The sequence below is a fragment of the Pseudonaja textilis genome, chromosome 8 (assembly GCF_049901715.1).
Source record: "Pseudonaja textilis isolate UNSWEBS1 chromosome 8, rPseTex1.2, whole genome shotgun sequence".
In the NCBI taxonomy this organism is placed as follows: domain Eukaryota; kingdom Metazoa; phylum Chordata; class Lepidosauria; order Squamata; family Elapidae; genus Pseudonaja; species Pseudonaja textilis.
In genome coordinates this window covers 19,502,180-19,520,316 of record NC_141997.1, presented here as the reverse complement: position 1 = coordinate 19,520,316, position 18,137 = coordinate 19,502,180, and the positions used below count along the sequence as shown (strand labels likewise).

General features: G+C 37.9%; 1 protein-coding gene across 1 annotated transcript in view; it reads right to left on the bottom strand.

Annotated features, from left to right (window-relative positions):
• TMEM131 (transmembrane protein 131) overlaps window positions 1–2,612 on the bottom strand; it is a 93,424-nt gene extending 90,812 nt beyond the window's left edge. The window contains exon 1 of the mRNA XM_087938456.1: window positions 2,207–2,612. Within this exon, the coding sequence (XP_087794582.1) occupies window positions 2,207–2,393 (187 nt within the window). The 5' untranslated portion in view covers window positions 2,394–2,612. The remainder of the gene's footprint in view (window positions 1–2,206) is intronic.
• Between the last annotated feature and the right edge of the window lie 15,525 nt (window positions 2,613–18,137).

The following is an 18,137-nucleotide window of genomic DNA, read 5'->3' as shown; positions in this document are numbered from 1 at the left end:
AAAATATAAGCTTCCTATAGGCTTCTGGGAGGGATTTAAGAAGCTGGTTATCACCCATAAGACTCTATGTGGCACAGGGCCTGATTATTTGTAGCACCATTTTCTCCCAATGGCATCTACCCATTCCAAATGCTCCCATTTGGAAAGCACACTCTTGGGTAGGCACATTCTTAAAATAATGTCATTTGATGAGACCTAAGGGGGATACCATTCCCAGGACAGTGTCTGCCCTCAAGAGTTATTTCCACTCAACCATTTGATAGGCCCCAGTTCTTTAGGCCTTTACAAAGGCAGTGAAAACCTGGTCTTTCCTTGAGCATTTGGGTAAAAATGATTAGAGCTCTTACAAAAAAAGAAGGCAATAAATCTGAGTTCCTGGCTACTAGTTGTTAATATCTGATTGTATATATTATTTGATATTTTTGTTTATCTATTTATTGTACGCCTCCCAAAATTTCATATTTGAATTGGGCACCAATATAAATGCTTTACATAAATAAATAAATTCAGAAGGGAGGAAATTAAAAATGAGCTAACTGCTGACTTTGCAGATTCCAGGCAACGCATGAAGGCAGGCATGAGGGCATATTATTAAGACAGAACGAAGCAACAACTTATTCAAATAGAATCTATACAAGCCATTCACAAGATAAGGACCATTCTGCAAAATCAGTCATAGAATCAAAGAAATATAATTGACACATTTTATTTTTCTGACAATTTTTAATCAATAGTTAATGCCGGTTCTAGTTCCTTGATCAAAGTTTCCCTAAGTTAAAATGTTGAAATATAGACTACTCAACTAGATTTTAAAATATTTTATCTTGATTCATCTTCATAATGTGATTAAACATTGTTATCAAATAGAATTAGTAGAAAAATAGCTCACATGTAGCAATTTGTTTTATATGCTCCTTCTCTAAGAAATTCTGCTACGATTTACTTTCTGTGGCTAAAACACCTGGCTTAAAGTCACTTCTCTGGTTGATACAAAAATCAGCTAACAACTCACTGATAACAGGCCCAAAACTCTGAGTTGTGATAAAGCCTTAAATAATAATTTCCATTTTATGAATAAGCAGCTAGAAAATATAAGCATTAAAACAAATTAGAAGTCCCAACTTACAAATGTCCAAATATGTGCCTATGGAAAACCAAATGGAAGCCTGAGGGGATATTTCCCTCATTTCATGTTTCTCTTGGATTGATATCAACCACTAAAGCCAAGACCAAGTGTGTATGATAAGACTCTTTCTATACCCTCTAGAAATTTCTTCACAATCTGAATACATGCTTCATTACAATAACCAGGTATCACTCCCATCTATCATAAACCAAGCAGCAAAGGTAGCATTACGCTATTTATACTTTCACAAACATCTCTTGATTGGAGGGGGGGGGGGGCTGGAAGGAGAGCTAACCAGTGAGGTAAAGAAATGAACTTAGGGTGCCTGAAGAAATAATTTGGAGTAATTTTAAAAAGCAAGCCAAGGCTAACTTGATTGTAAATGGTGCAATAACTATTTCAGCTTTTAGAATTCAGTCGAGAGGCTAAGAGCAACTCGTCTTCCATTCCCATACAGAGAATAAACAGAGAAACTTCATTTTTATTACCAAACAAGCACAGCTTCAGCTATTACGGCCCGGGTTACAAAGTGGGGGAAAGTCAAGCCTAGGGGAGGCAGGTCCCAAGCCGGGTGGAGCAACTAACAGGGCCGGGCAGTGAGTTGGCAGCTCGGCTGGGAGGGGACGACAGAGAACTACAGCACCGAGGAATAGGAAAATGTAGTGAATGATTTCCGAGAAGAAATCGCAAGGGACCTTCTAGAAAGGGGGAAAAGCAGAGGCAAGTGGTTTATAGGGAACGGCCCCCAAGATGCAGAAACTTTGGGAGGGGAAGGGAAGGGGCGTAGAAACAATATTACTAACAACGTCGACGCGATGTTAAGGAAATCATTGGGGAGGACCCGTAGATAATAACTGCACAGGACCGTCCAACCAGAGGGGCGGCCAGGCAATAAAAAGGAAGAAAACGCTGAAATCCTGGGTGTTTAACCACCTGGGGAAGAAGGAGGGAGAGACACTAGGAAGGCATCGCCCGCGTCCCTCGGATCCCCCCCCACCCCCCTCCGGGCCACTCTAGCTAAGGGGACGATGCTTCGGTTAATACACGCTCCCGAAGGAGATATATCCATCGCCAGCTCACCTTCTTTGTCGGCCCGGGCCGCGTTGAGAAGCAGCGCGACCAATAACCGCAGCGCTACTCCTAGCCAAGGGACGGTCGTCGTCGCCGCTAGGCTCTCGGTCACCACGGGAAGAGAGGAAGACCCGGTGGAGCGCGGAGCCGCTTCCCATTTCAGTCTTGTTGCCGCCGTCGTTGCCGTCGCCGCCATCACGCTCGTTGCCGTCTCAGCGCCTGAGAATTCCGCGTCTGTCTACGGGCCCCTCTTTGGCCCGTAGGGTGCGCGAGGCGGTTCTTGCCCGCGTCTCGCTCGCTCGCTCACTCCTCCCTCTGTCGTTTGGGCGCGTGCCGGAGGCAGCCGCGGCCGGGGCGCGAGCATTCGGCGCGCGCACATGACACACGCAGACACACCCTCGGCTCCGCGCGCATCAATAAGCAGGAGGGCCGGAGGGCGTGGTTTGAGAGCGGCTCCGCCTCTCGGGGGGACGGACAAAACAAACAAACAAACAAACAAACCAAAGGAACGGAAGAGCTGCCATCTTGGAGAAGGGCAAGGGACTACTAACCCCGTACAGTATTTCAGAGGTGCGCAAGCCAAGAACGGGCTGGGGCCATTCTATCACCTTTAGAAAGGGCGGATGGCTACAACTGGATGCCTCTAAAACCATGAGGAAAAAAAAAATAAAAGGTTGTGCCCCGGAAGTAAATTTCCCTCATGTTTCGTAAAGCGCGTGGATTTTCTATTTAAAGATAGCGTTTCCAATTGGCTAAGCTTCCTTAAAACACATCTGCCCGTAACATTCCTTTCGAGTTCTCATAAAGTGAGCGATGTTTGCAAGGATGGAAGTTCAGAAATTTGGGAGTTTTAAGTCTTCAAGTTGCCACGTTTGGGGACCCCTGATTTTATCCATCGTGCCGGGCATAGTCGCTTTATTTCTAATTCAGATGCTCACTCTGCAGTCGTTGTGCATTTGGGCAAATACTTGAACTTTCCCTAACGCCCCACCTCCCGCACTGATGCCTTTGCTGTACGGAAGAACCGAGCATCGCTCGCCTCGAAAGGAAAAGCATATACATACAATTAATTGTACAGCAGTCTCACTCGTTGCCCTTGAATTGAAATGGATTACAACTGCCATTGTCCCCATTCTGGATAATAATAGACTGGTTGCGAAGGCTGCTGAATATATGTATTTGGAAAAATAAGTACAAGGAGTTCACTGGAATTATCTTTCATGACTGAGTAAGACCCCATAAAAGTAAATGGATTTCCACAAATTAAGGCATAAACTTTAGACCCTTTTAAAGCCCTTAAAATCCACAATGACTGAGTTTAGAGAACTACCAAGCTAAAATCAAACAAGGTATTTTGTGTGAGATGCTTGTGGGTTGTGGTGTACATTACAATTGATGAAGAGAAATTGGAATAGATAAGGGAAGAACATTAAAGCACATTAATGAAAGCAGAAACAAAGGTAGAGAATTCGGCTGAAAGACATCAACAGCTCTATTATTTCCTATTTAACATTAAATAAATACAGTAGTGTAATCAGAACAGATACATAGATTGTAAATGCAGAAATCCTTTCATGTTCTCTCACACATCAACAAAGTTTTAAAAATATTATCTGTAATGGAAAGGCAGGCAGACCCAAATTAAAGAGGCCAGAAACTGGAATAGAAAGTTTGTACAAGAAAGGGAAAGGGAAACAAAACATGTACAGTTCTTGCTTTTTAAAAATTCTTCCACCTTTCTTTAAAAAGATAATGGACAAGGCAACTGTATCTGGACAACTGGAATGACTTGCATTTCTCTATCAAAAATATTTTTAAACAGAAAAGTAGCTTTGGGACAAACATACAAAATATGCTTATTTTGATGCAGCAACCTGCTATTGCAGTTAAGTATCTTTGTTTTATACGTGAGTTATGTACAAAATCAGCCAGATGCTTAGATTGTATTTGGCATTTTTATCCACCTATTGAGTCCTTCCTAAGGATTTGGGATAGGCAGATGCTTTTTTTTTTTTTTTTGGATGGTGCTGTTCCAAGTAAAACTGCCTTTTGCAATTGACTGATGGTGATTTTGTCGAAGTCAATGATGTTCAAATGTCCTTCAGATGTTTTGGGATTGCACCCAAGGCACTTACTGTTTTTATTATTACTGTTACTGGTATATTTTTATGCTCTGTATGTATGTCTGTGTGTATAGCAACTGGTTGGATAGCCAGTGGTGTAAGAATGTACCTTTGTCAGGAGAGACCAAATTCAAATTGTGGCTGATACTTACCTTATCATTAACAAAATCCACATCAAATATTGGGCAATCAGAACAATCTGATGATACGTAAGCTACTGTAACAAATCATACATGAATGAGACGAGAGAGGCTAGAATTGATGGATATGGAATTGATGGAACAGGATACCTAGTGAGAGGAGATAGATGAAACTTATGAGGGAACTACGGATGGACTGAAGACCTACATTCACATAGATTGAGGATTAGCTAGTTACCAAACACTTCAACATAGTGAAGAGGAAGGTGCTCTCACAACTTGAGACTGACCAATTACACATTACATTCTGGACTCAAGAAGACCCAGAAAAACAACTGGATATTCAGCCAACACCTAAGGATGGAATGTTTCTGCCACGTCCTCCATCACAGAGCCCAGCAGTTGATGTGAGGTATAAGATCATAGATAATCTAGTTACCAAGACCAATTACCAAGGTCAGTGGACAAATATAATCAGATTATATGCTAGAAAATGCCAATAGAGCCTTCATGACAATCCCTCTAAGCACCATAACTCAAATCAATGAACATATATGCTACAGCTGCTCTAGCCCTGGAAATGCTTAGTTATATGATCAAGAACAGTAGTACATCAGTATGCGTGCACGCACACACCTGGAAAATGAAATTAGAAGCTATTATCAAGGAAACTTAGAGGTTAGTAAGATGGTAAAATTACATAAGGATGTGAAAATTAAAAATAAGACTTGGCTACTGAAGAATCTATGGTGGTGCAATGGTTAGAATACATTATTGCAGGCCTCAGCCAGTTTGATCCTGACCAATTCAAGGTTAACTCAGCCTTCCATCCTTTTAAGGTCAGTAAAATGAGGACCCAATATGCTGACTCTGTAAACTGCTTAGAATGGGCTGTAAAACACTATAAAGCAATATATAAGTCTAAGTGCTATTGTTAATGCCATTGCTACTGAAAAAAAAAATACAAAGGCCTGACTCCATCTGAAGCTCTTGACTGCTAAACAAAGGCTCACAGAACTGGCTACCAGGCTAAGGAGATACCCTAGAGAAGCAGAGGCCAAGAAGATAATTGCCCTGTCCTCTTAAAAAAAACAAACATCCAAAGTACATTCCAACTGCAGCACAATAAGACAGTAACTGCAGAGTTACCAACAGCAGGAAGAACACAAGGGAAAAAGGGAGCATATAACACCAGTGCAAAGTGGCTGCAAGACCTGAAAACAGACTAAAGCAATCTTCCAGAAGAGGAACCAGTTACCATCACAGTACATGTATGTTCCATCATTCTCTGCCAGGCACAAGTATATGGATAAGTGGTGCTAGGAAACCTTGTATCAATTGTAACTTTTTCTGGCTTCAAATTTCCATTTTCTTACAAAGATCTATCAGCTTCAGAAATGAGGTTTTCCTTCAGACTGCATCTGTAAGAGAAATACAGATAATCCTCAATTTACCACCATAACGCAGCCCAATATTTCTGTTGCTTCGTGAGACAGTTGTTAAATGAGCTTTTGAGCTTTCTTGCCAAGATTGTTAAGTGAATCACTGCAGTTGTTAAGTGAGTAACATGGTTGTTAAGTGAATTTGGGTTCCCCATTGACTTTGTTTTGTGAGAAGGTCATAAGAGGTGATCACATGACCCAGGGACACTGCAACCATCATAAATATGAAGTGGTCGCCAAGTGTCCAAATTCTGATCACATGACTGTGGGTTGTAAGTGCAATGGTTATAAGTGTGAAAAATGGTCATAAGTCACTTTTTTCAGTGTCGTTGAAGGGTTGTAAGTCAAGGAATATCTTAATTTTCCTCCCTCTACATCTGTTCCAGTGTAGATCTTCCCTCATGCTATTTACATTAAAAAGAAGAAACGCTACAAATTGTATGTGAAAACATACGTTATCTGACATTTTAAGTATAATTTTTAAGTACGGTATATCTAGGGCAAGTCCATTTTTAATGGAAATCAAGAGCAGTTCACACCAGTTCTTCATCGGAGCTTCATCTGAATCATTGCAGAGCTAACAAGTAGAGCGCTATGGGAGAAGAACATAAAAGCATATTGAGAGATCTCCTAAATGGGACCAAACCCTGTGTATGACTAAGCCCAAACTGCTCTGGGCAAAATGTCTAAGGGAAGGGCACTTACTACTGCATGCTTTATAATGCTGATGAGGAACTTTTCAGTGCATTGCTCTTTAAAATTGATCTCTGGTGAAAAGAAAGCTCACAATTGGGCGATACTTTAAACAGAACCAGTCAAAGAGACACACACACAAATATGAGCTTTTAGATTGTATTTTTTGGTAGGTTGGGAAAATAAAGCAGGGTTTGATTTTAGAACCATGGCTACATTACATCAGGATGTTTCCTCAAATGGCAAGAAGCTGACAGACATGCAGATGGAACGTTGTCTGTTACCCATGGTTGCAGCATCCTATCTGTGAGGAGATTGGCAGTGAGGTTAAGAAGGGAACTGGAGCCAGAGCAGCTCTTGGGAGAAACAGAAAAGACAACATGTCTTTTGTCACCAGTAACTTAATTGTCCATGATGTATACTTACATTATCTTTGGCAAGCTGCATAGGTGGCTGGTATCTACTCACTCTGCAAAATAGGTGTGCTATCTATTTTCAAAGTCCTTAATCTTCTTTCTCAGTGTTCTTTATCTTTGAAACCAGACCAATAGAAGATACTTTCTAATAAACAACTGTAGTGAGTGTAGAAATGCATTCCATCCTTATGTGTGACATTCTTTTAGCTTTTTAAACAGTGGAACCAGGTCCCCCTATCAACTCTTTCAATGTTTCCTCATATTTGCATATTCCCTGAATTCTTCCAAGATCATCCCATTTGCACTTCAAATTTTTACAGTTTGTCTAAATCCTTCTTAAAGGATGTCGCCCATTACCAAACACAGTATTCAAGGCGTGGTGTGATCAAAGAGAAAAACAACTTGCTATGATTCAGAAATTAGGCTTCTATTAATAAGGTCTAAAATTACATTTAATGGTTTTTTTCAGCCAGATCCTGTCAACTCATATTCAGTCTTTTATTATTATGCATCATTTTCTAAGATCTTTAATCAGAAGTACTAATAGAAAGAGTAATATGATTTTTGTTTAGAAACCAAAGAAGTTTATAATTTTGTGTTAAATTTCATTCTGCTTTTTGAGCCCATTTCTCTATCCTGTGAAAATGATTTTGAATATTCTTTTTATCTTCTAGGATATTAGTTTCTTTCAGATGCATCATCTGAAAATTCTGATAATCATTGCCTCCTTTCTTCTTGATCATTATGGAAATATTAAAGAATGAAGACCCAAGGACTGAACCTTTAGCAAGTCACTTGATACATTTTCTGGTTTTAATAAGGAATCACTCATCAAGTGCGATTTTTTGAGCTGTCATAGATTCACTTAATTAGTATTTCTCCAACTCAAACCTTGATAATCACAGAACCATGTGGTACTTGTCATATGCCTTACTGAAATCAAGATATATTACATCTACTGCATTCCCTTAATCTTTTAAAGTAATTACATTATTTGGAATCCTGTGCAGCATCTTGACTTTAATGTGATATGAACCTGAAACACTTTGCTTGGGCTTCCCACTCCAAAAGGGCAGCAACTGACACATCAGCTGAGGTTTGGTAAAGGCCTCCCTACCTATGGCCTCTACTTGCTTATTAAACACAAGGTGTGGATTCAAGAGGATTCTCGAGTCATGGACTTATTTCTTTGGGAGATGATTGCTTCATCCACATCCAATATAGAGGTTGTTGCAATGAAGCCAGATTATGCATAAACAAACCTCTGTTTGTCCAGAATTCAATTTTAACTCCCCCCTCCTTGCAATCTGTCATAGCCTCCAGACATGGAATAAAATCTGTTCCAACTCTAGCTCAGCCCAAGGTGGATATAAAACCTCCAAACAATTTCATGTAGGTGTTAAATATTACAGGGAACATGCCACACATACTTTGACTGCTTCTGCCCCATAACTATTTTTTTGGAGCAGCCCACTCAGGAAGAAATGAAGCAACAATGAATCAGTGACATACACTCCTAACCCTCACAAGTGGTCAAGGGGGGATATCATTGTCAAAAGTAGCAAATGCCATCAAGAGGTCTAGTTGATTCATGGGGTTTGCATTGTCTCCATTCAGGTCCTGACAGTCTTCTACTAATATGGTTTTCATCCAATCTTCAGATATTCTGAGAAAGGAATCCAGATAAGCTGCTTGAACTAGGAGTGTCTGCAACTGTCACTATACCACCTTCTCCTAAATCCTCCCCCAAAATGGAAGATTGGAAGAGATAACTTCTTCAGGAGCAGGTGCACTTCTCTGTTCTTCAAGCGGCATGCCATGATATTTCACAACATTTAAACATTTTATTGGAATATGAAATAAATCTGGTATAGTGACATGTACTGTATATGGATTTTAGCCTTTTAAGATTTGATATCTCTAGTATCCTGTCTACCATGAAAAATAAATCACAGAAATTATTGAGAATAGGCCATTTCAGACTCGGAGAGACTGTGTCATGGAATCTCTTACAACAATTAGTTGAAGTCCAGTGGTGCTACAAAATGTTTATAAACTTCCTGCAATAAAATGGCCATACTATATACTGGGATTTTGGGAGGAGAAGCTCCTTTTTGTTTGATTTTTCTTTATTTGCTCTTTCCTACCATCATATCTTCTTGAGTTTATGCATAATAGCCCCTTGTATATGTCCAGCTTATTTTTACTCCTTTCTGTTCCATTTCCGGTGACTTTCTGGACTGGTTGATTCTGTCCTTAACATGAAAAAGTAGATCTCTGTTTTACACATGACTAGTGTTATGTGCTATGCAGTGAGTTGACTGTTTATCAGACAAGCAAGTTTAAACTTGCTGATCAAAGCCACAGTTGATTCTGTTGCTTGAGAGCAGTTTGCATGCTGAAGTTATGTCAATTCTCTACATCGCTGTGAGTAGCATTCTTAGGCTAGGGCTCATGCCTTTTAAAACAATTTGCTTATATTTATTTCATCAGACGAGATGCGGAAGTAGATATTGTTTAATGCCGTTGTGTTAAAAGGGAATAATCCTCTTTCCCTAAATAAGAGACTGCAAAAATTGGAAATTTCTTTTAAACACAAAAGTCTGAAAGCTCATCATGCTTCCAAAATTGCTCTCATTGGTTAGAAAAAAACCCATACATGTTTTCTGTACAAACATGAACAGCAATATTTACATGGGTGAAGGCAAATAAGCAAATACTTTGAGGGATTGTTAAAAAGGAAAGATTACTGTAAGGCTCTTCTTATTTCCAATGTCAATTCTTTCTTCTCTTTCTTTCTTTTTGAAATTTATGGGGGGAAAAATAAAAAAAAATACAATTTGCAAATACCTAACATGTCATCATAAGAAGATAAGACAATTTCTTGGCACTTGTATAATGTTCATATATACTGCCCACTTTCTCTCATCCCATATAATGTTACTTGTTTGGAAAGAAGTCCTTTTTTGAAACTTTAATGTAAATTTAATTAATAAACAAAACATAAAGAATTGCAAATAAAACTGAAGTGCATATGATTTTAAACTGTAAGAAGGTTTACATGATTGTTTTTGATTGGTAATCTTTGACATAATCTAATCTAAACGTGAACGGTTTGTCAGAGAATAATCAATAAAGTGATTCATCTGACAACCATCCATATTTAGTCACGCTCCAAAGCACATGCTGTGGATTAGACATTTGGTAGTCACCAGACAGTATTACCATATAATTTACATACTTATGTTCAGAAAGCTTACTATAAAACTGTTGACACTTGTGAGCCAAACAAACAACAAAGTGTACACAGTTTTTTAAAGAAACATCTGTACAGTTATCTCAACATTTATACAGCGAATGTCATATACCCTGACATTTTTCTATGCACCTAATACAGTGCAATCCTAAAGCAAGTTAATTCCAAAATAAATGCTACTTCCTCAGTGTAATTCATTTTCAAGGAAAGCTGAGATGCTTTTAGATGCTTTTTCAAATAGTAAAAACAGTCTGACTGGAAGCTGATAAACTCCACTTCAACTATAGTCAAACTGAAGCTGCAGCCATCTCTCTACAATGCTGTAATTTGGATTCCTTCATTGAGCGGGAATCTCCATAGCTTCAGGCAGCTTTGGAAATGTGAAAGACTGACATCATCATCATTGTCATCATCGTTATCATCACCATCATCGTTATCTTTACATTAGTATATCACCTTTCCTTCAAGGGCTCAAGATGGTTTATGGAGCAGAATTGTCCTATACTTTATGCACATTAAACAGTTAGTCTACCACTAATAAGGTATTTTATTCAACAGGAACAGTGGTGGCATTCAAATTTTTTTACTAACAATTCTGTGCATGTGGCTTGGTGGGCGTGGCAGGGGAAGGATACTGTAAAATCTCCAGTCATAGGTGGTATTTGCCAGTTCTCTGAGAACCACTATCAGTTCTCCAGAACTGGTCAGAACCTGCTGAATACCACCTCAGAACAAGAGATATAATTTTATTTGTTTGTTTATTTGATTTCTACAGCTACCCATCTCAACAAGTGACTCTGACCAGCATATGTCATAATATGATGACCATATTAACACATTAAGCTTGTCAAAACAACTATGACAGAGGATATAATGTTTTTTTCATCTAAAGAACTCAATGAATGATAGCACTCACGCAGAAAAAAGATTTCACCCATTGTGCCAAACCATTAAGCCATTCACTTAGATATGGTTTGTTGAATGTGTCATAGAAGGCTGTTTATGAAGGGTGAGAAACCAAACTATAATTTTCAAACTACAATGACAAAAAGTTACATCTTATGCTGAACCAAAATTACATTTCAGTTTAATGTATTACATGGACATGTATATCTGTAGTATTCGGGAATGCAGGCCACCTTTTCAAAGGAGGAAGAAGGCGGCAACTTTATAGATAAAATTATTCATTTAGCCCCATTAGTTAGAGAATGTACCATAGTTTCTTTGGCATATTTTACAGGCTGCTGTATAATATGACATATAATGACACTTTTAAAAAAAGTAACAATTGCAACTTCACTGTGATTTTATGTGTGCTGAAGTCAAGTGTGAAAGTTTAAATGATTTGTGTTTAATGTTTACTGATTCAAAGATCACATTCTGAAGGATTTTATATTCTCATTTTTTTTTTAATCTTTAGAATGCTCTCCTCGGAGAACATGGACTCTTCAGAATTCACTCTCAGGTGATTGGATATCAAGCCTCTAAGGCAAGAGTGGACAATCTGGGTAGAAAAATGACATGATGTATGTTAGGATGGTGGTGATGACCATCATTATCATTGTTGTCATTCCTTCATCTCTGCAACTGACAAATCCACACTTTAGTTAAGAATGATTTGTTCTTGGCAATGTACTAAGTAGAAACAACAGAGGAAAGGAGACAGAATATGAAGTGGAAACAGGATGGCATCTGAAATATTAAAAAAAAACTTCCTTAGGTACTGTTGAAAGGTGTCAAAATGCCTTTCCTTCGAGGATTCGATTTTCCCGCTGGGAGAGCTCCAGTGCAAGGATACGGACAACTGGCTTGAAAGCTGGATCTTTTTATTTTTCAGGAAGGCGAGGGACAGCGAGAAGTCTGCGTTCCTGGGCTAGCTGGCTTCCTATGGTAAGTTCCTTGTTTTTTATACCCTTTTCTCCCTTTGTAAGGTGATTTCATGTGAATGTTTGTATTTGTGCTTAATGTTTCAAATCCTGTTTGAGTTTGTCTTTATTCCCGCCGGAGGGCAAACTCCGTGGGGTGCGGAAGGCAAACTCTGTGGGGTGGTTAGATTGTATTATTGGTTTTTTTTTCTTAATCTCTTTTAGCTTTATAATGTTTTTTTCCATATTTGTTTTGTGGAAATCTCCTGTCTTTCTCTTTTGTAATTTATACTTTTTTGTGTCTTTTGTCTGTTTGTTTTGCTTATTTGGTATGTCCTGTGTTTGTAAGGGTTTCCTTTTCTTATTTGTCTAGTTTTCTTAATTACTTAGGCTTTTGTCTATAGGGATTCTTTAATATCTTTTATTTGATTCCTTTTCCTATGTAAGTCTGTTTTATGGCTGGCCTGATGTTCCCCTTGGGCTTTTCCTGTTTGAGTGACACTACTGTCTTCGTGAAGTTCCCTTTCCACAGTACCATAGATTATCTTATTGTACATCCAGAATGTGAAATAAAGTATATGGCATTACAGTGTTAATCCTTTAAAACCTAAAATCTAAATACATGCTGTAACTGCATTTATTCCCAGCTATCTTTTCATTTGCCTCTCTTACGTCTTGCTGCTGTATTCATACAGTAAGAACTCTCATTTAGAATTTTTATTTGTTACCCATGTGTGAGTTTTTAAATGGAGATTTTTAGATTTACTGTATCATTTGCATCAGAATTGGTCATAATCATGGTTTAACACCTTACCTGATTAAATATTCTGGAAACTGGATTAAATTATTCTGGATTAAATATTCCGGAAACTCTTATCTCTTTTATTTACAACAACTATTGTCAGATCAGTATGATTCAATTTCTCTGAGTGTACTTAAGTTTTGTTACACTGTCTGTAAAATTAGGCATCCACTGATCATTTCATTCTCAATTGTACCATGTTACTATGCTTTGTTCTGTTTGGTTCTATTCAGTTTTACTTTATTTTTAATGTTTATTTTTTTGTTCTGGTCCGTGACTATAATAAAGATTGAAGGAATGTAGTTATCCATTTGTATTTATTTTGGTGTTTGGATTTTTAGGGAAGAGCATGTACATTAAGATTATATTAACGGGAGGTGGGATCGCAAATATTTTTAGGAACCCCCATTTTAATTAGAAGCTATAGGATACTACTGCCTATATTAAAACGGAACTTCTAGATTAAAAATGTCCAAGATTGCAGCTATTTGGGATTCAAAATACTCAGTAAGTTCAAAGTCTCAATAAAAGAAAATATTTTTGACATTGTGATTATACTCAATAAACAAGATGTAAACTCTCATTTGTTACCAACATTCCTGCTAAACCAAGCCTAAGCTTGAGAAAGAGAATCTTCTTTAAGGATAATTGGTATTGTACAAGTAGGAACTACCATTGCAAGAACTACTAATTTATTTATTTATTTATGTATGTATGTATGTCAATTGCTTACAAGATAATAGGTATAAGTAAAAACATAGTTATGAATACCTGGATACATATACGAAAAATAAAAAATTAAAAGAAACAATAGGACAAGGATGGTAGGCACGTTGGTGCACTTATGCACACCCCCTAAGACCTCTTAGGAAAGGGGTGAGGTCAATAGTAGACAGTCTAAGGTTAAAGTTTTGGGGGTTTGGGGAAGAAACCACAGAATCAGGTAGAGTATTCCAGACATTGACCACTCTGTTGCTGAACTCGTATTTCCTGCAATCAAGTTTGGTGTGGGTAACCTTGAGTTTGTATCTATTGTTTACTCTTGTGTTGTTATGGTTGAAGCTGAAGTATTCATTGACAGGTAGGACATTGCAATGTATGATTTTATATACTATACTTAGATCGGACTGAAGGCAGCATAGTTCTAGGTTTTCTAGGTCTAGAATTTCAAGTCTGGTGGCATAAGGTATTCTGCAATGAGTAGAAGAGTGGAAAACTCTTCTTGTGAAATATTTCTGGACTTTCTCAACTGTACTAATATCAGATACATAATGTGGATTCCAGACTGATGAGCTGTATTCAAGTATTGGTCAAGCAAATGTTTTGTATGCTCTAGTTATTAGTGTAACATTACCAGAGAAAAAGCTATGTAAGATTAGGTTAACAACTCTTAATGCCTTTTTGGCTATGTAGTTACAGTGGGCTCTAGCGCTTAGGTCATTAGAGATGAGTACTCCAAGATTCTTGACAGAGCTTTGATCATCAACAAGGTCTTGACTATTCAGCCTGTATTTTATTTTTTGATTTTTTTTTAGCCAATATGTAAGACAGAGCATTTATTTGTTGAGATTTGAAGTTGCCATTTGTTTGACCATTCTGATACATAGTCAAGGTTTTTTTTGAAGGGTAGCAGTATTGTCTGTGGTGTTGAATAGCTTTACATTGTCAGCGAAGAGAACGCAGTTGCTCTTAATATGATCACAGAGGTCATTTCTGTAGAATATGAAGAGAGTTGGTCCTAAAACACTGCCTTGGGGTACACCACTATTGACAGGTACAGAATTTGATAGGACGCTCCCAATTTTGACCATTTGTTGTCTGTTTGACAGGAATGCTTCTATCCAGTTATGCAGGTGTCCAGAGATACTGTAAGATTTTAGTCTTAGGAGTAGTTTGTCGTGTACCACAGAATCAAAGGCTTTACAGAAATCTATGTAGATTGCGCCTATTGCTTTGCCCTGATTGAGTTGTGTGGTCCATATGTTTTTGCAGTGTAAGAGTTGCAGATTACAGGATAGTTTTTTCCTGAAACCAAATTGTTTATTTGAGAGTGGGTTGTTTCTCTCTAAGTGGAGGATAATGGATTGGTTAATAATTGATTCCATGACTTTACAGGTGATGCAGCATAAAGAGATTGGTCTGTAATTTTCAACTAGGCTGGGGTCTCCCTTTTTGAAGATGGGGATGACCATGGCTTGTGACCATAGTTTTGGCAAGGAGCTTGTCCTGAAAGATTTTTCAAAGATTATGCTTAAAGGTTCGGCTATGGCAGTGGATAGCTTTTTTAAGAAGTAGGCACATATTCCGTCCGGTCCAATAGATAGAGATGGTTTTAGATTGCGCAGTGCTTTTTCAACAATGTCTTCTGTAAAATCATTATGTATTAGATCATTGTAGTTGTCTGTGGTTTGCTAGGAAATACTGGGCATGATCCATTGCTGTTTACAAATACTGAGCCAAAGAATGTGTTAAAGAGGTTGGCTTTAATAGTGTTGTTATCGCAGTCTTTACCATTAGGTCCTTTCAGGGGTGGGATGGACCTTGAGTCTTTTAATTTGTGTTTACAAAATTGTAGAAAGCACGGGTGGAATTGGTGCATAGAAGGTTTTCTTCTTGTTTAATGTGATAATCGGTGCATTCAGTTTTTATCTGGTGGGATAAATTTTTTTATTGGCTTTTGAAGTTGGCAAGGTGACCAGATTTGTTTTTCCGTCAGAGTGATTTCTTTTGGATTGAAGCTTCCTTTTTGTTATGGGTAATTTGTTTTTTTCTGGTTTTGGAAGTTGTTAATGATACATATAGTTTGATGACTCTTTCGACTTCAAGTAAAAATATGTTTTAATGGTCTTCTACAGATTGCATCCAGAGAATAGAAATTGCCAATCAAGGGACGAGAGATCGTTGTTTATAAAATCATAGTTGCCTTTTTTGAATTTATAATTGGGGATTCCATCGTGATGATTTTTGTGTGGACGTATATTCAGACAAAAGTCAATCATGTTGTGGTCACTGTTGGAAAAGGGTTCTTTAATTTCTATTCCATAAATTGAATTCAAACTATTGCAGAAGATGAGATCGAGGCAGTTGTTAAATCTAGTGTTGTTGGTTACTAGTTGTTCTAGTCCCAGATTTGTTATTGCATTGTAGAAGGTTGCATGTGTGGGTTCAATTGTACATTCGTTAAGGGTCCAGTTAATATGAGGTTGATTGAAGTCACCAAGAAAGATAAAAGCGTGTGGGCAGGATTCTGCCCATGTTAGTAGTGTATTTAGCTTGTTTGCATATTCGATGTCATTATCAGGGGCTCTGTAACATAGTAAGAACCGAAATGTGATATTTAAGGACAGTTCACAGACAATGGTCTCAGGAATAGCAAGCTCCTGAGTAACTTGGGTTTTTTTTAGATGTAGGGACTTTTTATAGAAGATAGCAACACCACCTCCTCTACGGATTTCATGATCTGATCGGTAAACATGATAGTCTCTTACTGTGGTAATGGAATCAGGGAGAGATGCGTTGAGCCATGTTTCACAGACAAATATGATGTCGAATTTAGCCATATTTAGTAAGAGGAGAAATTCAGGTATTTTATTCGCAAGGTTTCTTACATTGAGTAGCTTGCATTTAAGGCCAGTTGTGGTTGGAACAGAGGTAGTTAGGGGCAGGCATGCCTAGTTTTGAGTGATGTTGGATTGGATGGGGTGGGGTTGGATGCGGAGTTGTGGGTTGTGTGACTTTCTTTTGATGCAATCAGCTCAGTAGTCAATGTATAGATCCCTTTCTCCATTGTCTAGACAGTTTTTGAGTTCAACGCGGAGTTCACGGGAGCGGATTCTTTGCAGTATGGATAAGTCTAGTCTTTTGTGGTTGGGATTGGTTTTTGCAATGGCATTTATTGTATGAATGAATATGCGTTTGCTGGACTCATTTTTGCATACAACTCTACAAAATCTTGGGGCCATAGAGCCGTCATTGTATTTGAACCAGGGCCATCTCTGGTTATTTCAATGATATCTTCAGGAGAGATGTTTGTTGTATTTTAGTTGCTTATGACATCACGAACTTTGGTGATGTTGTCTGATTCGTTGGTGTCTTCGAGATCAAATAAGATGGCATTTGGACGTTTCTGTTCATGTTCCACGGTGTCTCTGATGAGTAAGGAGATATTATTTGTGGAATTATTTGAAGAGATAGAAATTGTTTGTGGCTGTGATTTGGTGGTTATTTTTGGTTATAGTTGTGATTGTAGTTGAGGTAGTGGTTGTGGTTGTTATGAGATTTGATTTTGAGCTGATAGGTACTCATTTATCTGTGCTGTATTTTTTTTTTCAAGAGAGATTAGGCTTGCTTGTATAGTTGTTTCAAAACGTGTTGCTAAGCATTCTTCTATTGAGTGAATGAGTGATTCTATCCTTTCAACTCTCTCAGGTAGGGTACTCAGTTCGTTTAGCTTAGGAGAACATGATGGACATAGATAAAAGAATGTATCTGAATTTTTAACCATATCAGCTAGGCTTTTGTTTGTGTTTAAGCAGGCAGGGTGGGCTAGATTATTGCATAGGCAGCATTTGATGTAAAGTTCACTTTCATTGATGGTTTCAAGACATCTGAAACATGTGCAGGAGTCTGGGAGGTCATTGGTAGAGATATTTTTCTTTCTATGGTAAGAATGGTGATTATAAAATACTTCATCACTTAATTTGAATATATTTTAGTATACAAAATGATAAAAATAAGCATTTGAACCTTAATTCTCATTTCTGTTCTTCTCCCCTCCCTCTAGATACATGCCTCTCTACATGTACCATAGGAGAACATATATAGAGTATTAGCCTATGATGGCAAAAGATCAGAAAGAGTCCATTAATATCCTGTAAATGTTATTAAAAAGCAAAATCTATTGTGAATTATCTAGTAACTCTTCTGTAATTCCAATTTAGTCTTCCACTGGTCTACTAGCTGTGAGGTGTATTTCCAACGTCATTGTTTATTGCAAGGGTGATTCATTTAGCATTCATGCAGGAAGATGCTATAGAACCAGAGTTGCAACATCTGACTCTGAGACATTAGCTTTGAGCATGTGTTTGGGCAAATGCTTCTTTAATTCCAGAAGTAATTATGTAATGCATAAGCATACAGTTAGACATAACTTAATCTATACGATATCATCTTATTGGGACAAGCAAAAAAAAAAAAAGATATA